Source organism: Ipomoea triloba, chromosome 8, assembly GCF_003576645.1.
Source record: "Ipomoea triloba cultivar NCNSP0323 chromosome 8, ASM357664v1".
Classification (NCBI taxonomy): domain Eukaryota; kingdom Viridiplantae; phylum Streptophyta; class Magnoliopsida; order Solanales; family Convolvulaceae; genus Ipomoea; species Ipomoea triloba.
In genome coordinates this window covers 12,547,278-12,551,358 of record NC_044923.1, presented here as the reverse complement: position 1 = coordinate 12,551,358, position 4,081 = coordinate 12,547,278, and the positions used below count along the sequence as shown (strand labels likewise).

The window sequence follows — 4,081 nt, the reverse complement described above, 5'->3', positions numbered from 1 at the left end:
ATTTTCTATTTTACTAATTAAATACCAAAACTTACAATGTTATGAAAAAACAAAAAAAAAAAAAGATAACAAAATTTTAAAATAACCATATATAAATTAAAATTTTAATAGAGTTGAATAATTTTATTGTTTCAAGGGATAGAAATGTTAACTTTTTTTTGAAGAGTTAGGGATGTATATTACAACGATAAAAAGTTAGACTAAAATCGCTAGCAAAGAAAAATTGGGAGACTAAGGTGTGTTTGGTTCGCAGATGGGAATCGGAATCAGAATGCGTATCAAATATTTGGTAATAGTAATGGGTTTTGGTGAAAGTATTTTGCATGTTTGGGTAGTAGGTTGGAATGTGAATGATTATTAATAGTTGGGGAAGCGGAGGAGGAAGGGAAATGAAAACCTTATTTTATTAGGGAATGTGTTTTGCAATTAATGGGGTAATCAAAATTCATAGTAGTGTTCTAAAAATCTGTAAACCAACCAATTACAATGACTTTAATACTCAATCCTGACAGCTAAACCTGTCAACCAAACACACCTTAAAATTGCATTTTTCTCAATATAAAATTGCCACTGTTTACGAGTATATTTAAAAAAAAAAGCAAAAACAAAAAAAAAAAAACAAAATTAGTTCCCTAACTACTTTGATTAAGTGGAAAACCAAAGTCAATGAACTTGAAAATTACATAAAGATTACACTCCAGAGGTAAATTTTTTTAAAATATAAGTATGGCGTTCTAAAAGACTAAAACAGCATAGAAATTATATTTATCGTAACTACATTTAAAACATTTTCCAAAATGTGAAACAGATGATGGCTACCGCAACCGGTAAGTGTCCAGCAAGCTGCAGGGGATTATGCTTGAAGGCATTGGAGGGAGCAGTGCCTGCTGCGACCACGGGAGTAGTGGAACCAGAAGAGTTGGTGAAGAAAGCGGCGTCGGGAGAGTTCGCCGGAAGATTCAACAGCTCTGTTCATCGTATATATCAATCAATATAGAATCCCATTTGTATGATATAGTCTCACACTCTCACGGATAAACATGAAAATATAATACTTATAATATTATTATATTTATAAGAAAAATATAGATTTTTCAATCTTGTGAATAATAGTAACAAAGATGTCATCACACTACATAGTAGTTAACTATTTACTATGATTATTATTTAAACATAAACTAATTTTTTTATTGAGTACTGACTTTGTTACAATATAGAGTCAACAGTTGCCTCCACTAAGGCTCGAACCTCACTCCCATCATCCATGTGGGAATGTAAATCGGAACACTGGGTGCCACTAGACCACAAGATCTTTAGCTGAGAACCACCAATTAATCAAATTATTTCCATCATTTAATTAAAACTTTCCACCACCCCTTATTTTCTCATAACAAAAGGTGGAATTGCCCACCTTAAATGCCTCCACACCTTGCCCCGACAATTTATAAAGAGATAAATTATGGTGACTCAACTAATCAACAATTTGTAAAGCTACTAAGTAAAATACTTTTATTTTTCATCATCTTTTCCCTCCTCTCCTATGATTTCATCTCAGGCAAAATTTACATTTTATCTCATTCATTCATACATTTGTCAACTCATCACCATCATTATTAAAATGACAATTACTCCACTTCTTTAATTAAAATTAAAATTCTAAAACCAACTTAAAAAACACATCTAATAACTACCCATATTATAGCAATTATAATACTATATATATACACATTTACGGTCAAGTATTTTGTGATTTGATGACATCATTATTACCTTTCAAACAAAAGGTCACAAGTTCAAGTCTCATCCAAATCAAGAATGTTGACATATCATGCTACCTTAATGACCAATTTTATCAAATACTTCTACTAGTTTCAATTAGTTAACATTTTAATTTTCAACTAGTCTTTTATATATATATAAAGCATGACAAACAGAGCCATACAGTAAAGAGGTATTGAAGTAACACATAAGAACTTTCTGAATATATTGAATTAAAAATTGAGTATCTTTAAAAGTCAAAAAAACTAACAGTAGAATAAATCAGTTAAAAACTAAAAATTAAAATGAAATAAAAAAAATCAATAGTGAAAAAAAAAACTTTACAAAATATTTTAGACTAAATTGAATTGGAGAAGATTTTCTACTAAGAAAAAGCTTGGATGCATATATGTGTGCAGTGTGTACATACAATTTATCAATATCAAAATTAATTAATTAATTAAAAAAAAAGAGTTTGATCCAATTCAATCCAAAAAATTAAATTAATAGTTAATGACACGTGATATTAATTTTATCACGTTTAATCCTATTTCTTTTTATTTAAGTAATCACCTATAATTTTTCAGGTTTCAAAATTTAATCAGCTCTGGTCTTAATAGAACAGCCACGACCAACTAGTTAAAATTTAGGAAAAAGTGTCAAATAGGCCACCGAACTTGTCGCTTTTGTGCAATTGGGTCATTAAACTTAAAAAGTGTGCAATTCAACCATCAAACAAGCAAAATTTGTGCAATTGGACCATTTTTACAAAAATTTTTAATTCAATTTGAGTTAAAAACATTTCAATATTGACTCCCAACTAGTATGGTAGAAGAAAATGTCACTCTTAATACATATATGTTAGTAATATAATTGAATTTTACCTGAAAATTTTTGTAAAAATAGTCTAATTGCACAAAGTTTGCTTGTTTGATGGTAGAATTACACATTTTTTTAAGTTCAATGGCCCAATTGCAAAAAACAATAAGTTCAATGGTATATTAATATATTTGACACTTCTTCCTAAAATTTAATAGTGAAATCACTATGGGTGATTAACTTATTAGATGAAAATCGTAAGATGATGAATTTGAAAGTTTAGTAGTAACTCTTAAATCAAACTTAAAACTTACTGGGACAGGTAGTGACGTTGACGTCGTGGATGCTGCAATCAGAAGGGAGCCGAAGCAATCGATCAACCCGAATACCGAAGCTCTGTATCTGAGTGTTAGATGTATTGTGCGCCTGCTCTATGATATAGCAAAAGCAAAGCGGGCGCTCACTCGCGTCGATGCTCGACGCCGAGTCGCAGCATTCCTTCCCCGGCTTCTCCGCCTTCCCAGTCGCGAAGCTCAGGCACGCCGCCACCTTCTGGATGTCTTTCCCGCACTTGCCCTGCAAGTCCTCTGCTCCCTTTACCAAACCGCCGCTCACAATCAACGTTACTAATAAACAGGAGTACATTATTTCTAGCCTCATCGTCATTTTTCTTCAATTCAATTATTGGTTTCCTTGATGAGGGAGTATATGGAGATCGTATGTAGTTAGTTAGAAGTTTGTTGTTATATTGTAATGAATGGAGTAAGGTGGTTGGGGATATTTTGGTTTGGGAATTGGGACTTGGATTAGTCAATGAAGGGTGATTATGATTAGATTGAACACGCGGCGCTAGTGCGAATGGACGAATGGTAGCTGTGTGTGGCGGTGCCGTATTTATTCGGATGTGTTTAAAGATAATTGAATTGAAAACAAATATAAATAAATTGCAATTTTCATCTTTATATAAAACTTATATGAGACCATTTTTTTTTTTTTTGAAAAATAACAACTTCATTAGATGATGACCCCGAAGAAATAATGTCTAACAAACACAAAGGGGGCGAAGTAGACCATTTTAGAGCATCTATACCAAAGGTTTGTTTGAAGTTTTTTGCAGACTAAAAACATGTTAAAAACTAAAGCAACTAATGTAGAGCGTAGATTTTGAACAAAATTTTCTCCTGCAAATTTAAGAATTGTACAGGAGAAGGATAAAAAATAAAAAACAGTGCATTCGCGCATTTGAGGCTCAACATCAAGCTCGTCGGGACGTGTCAGAATGGTCGCCCGCCACGGGCACTCTGACTTTTAGGCAATTTTTTTTTTTTTGTTGTTGTTGTTGTTGTTGTTGTTGTTGTCAGAATTCATTATTTTTCTTTTTTCTTTTTCTTTTTTTTTTCTCTTTCCTCTCATATCCTATTTTCTAATCATACTTACAAAAACTCCTCAAAAATCACAAAAAAATTTCAGGAATGCTCTTACGGATAATTTTCAATATAAACAC

General features: G+C 31.9%; 1 protein-coding gene across 1 annotated transcript; it reads right to left on the bottom strand.

Moving 5' to 3' along the window:
• Positions 1-624: 624 nt before the first annotated feature.
• On the bottom strand, positions 625-3,381 carry LOC116027155 (non-specific lipid transfer protein GPI-anchored 1-like). Its single transcript, XM_031268595.1, has 2 exons — positions 2,892-3,381; positions 625-968 (listed from the first exon to the last, which is right to left on the bottom strand). The coding sequence occupies exons 1-2, from the start codon at positions 3,241-3,243 to the stop codon at positions 781-783; spliced, it is 540 nt and encodes a 179-aa protein (XP_031124455.1). The 5' UTR covers positions 3,244-3,381; the 3' UTR covers positions 625-780.
• Between the last annotated feature and the right edge of the window lie 700 nt (positions 3,382-4,081).

Coding starts and splice junctions, on each gene's coding strand:
- LOC116027155 (XM_031268595.1), bottom strand. CDS start 3,243: ATGACGATGAGGCTAGAAATAATGTACTCCTGTTTATTAGTAACGTTG. Junction 969..2,891: donor CAACGTCACTACCTGTCCCA/GTAAGTTTTAAG, acceptor TACGATGAACAG/AGCTGTTGAATCTTCCGGCG.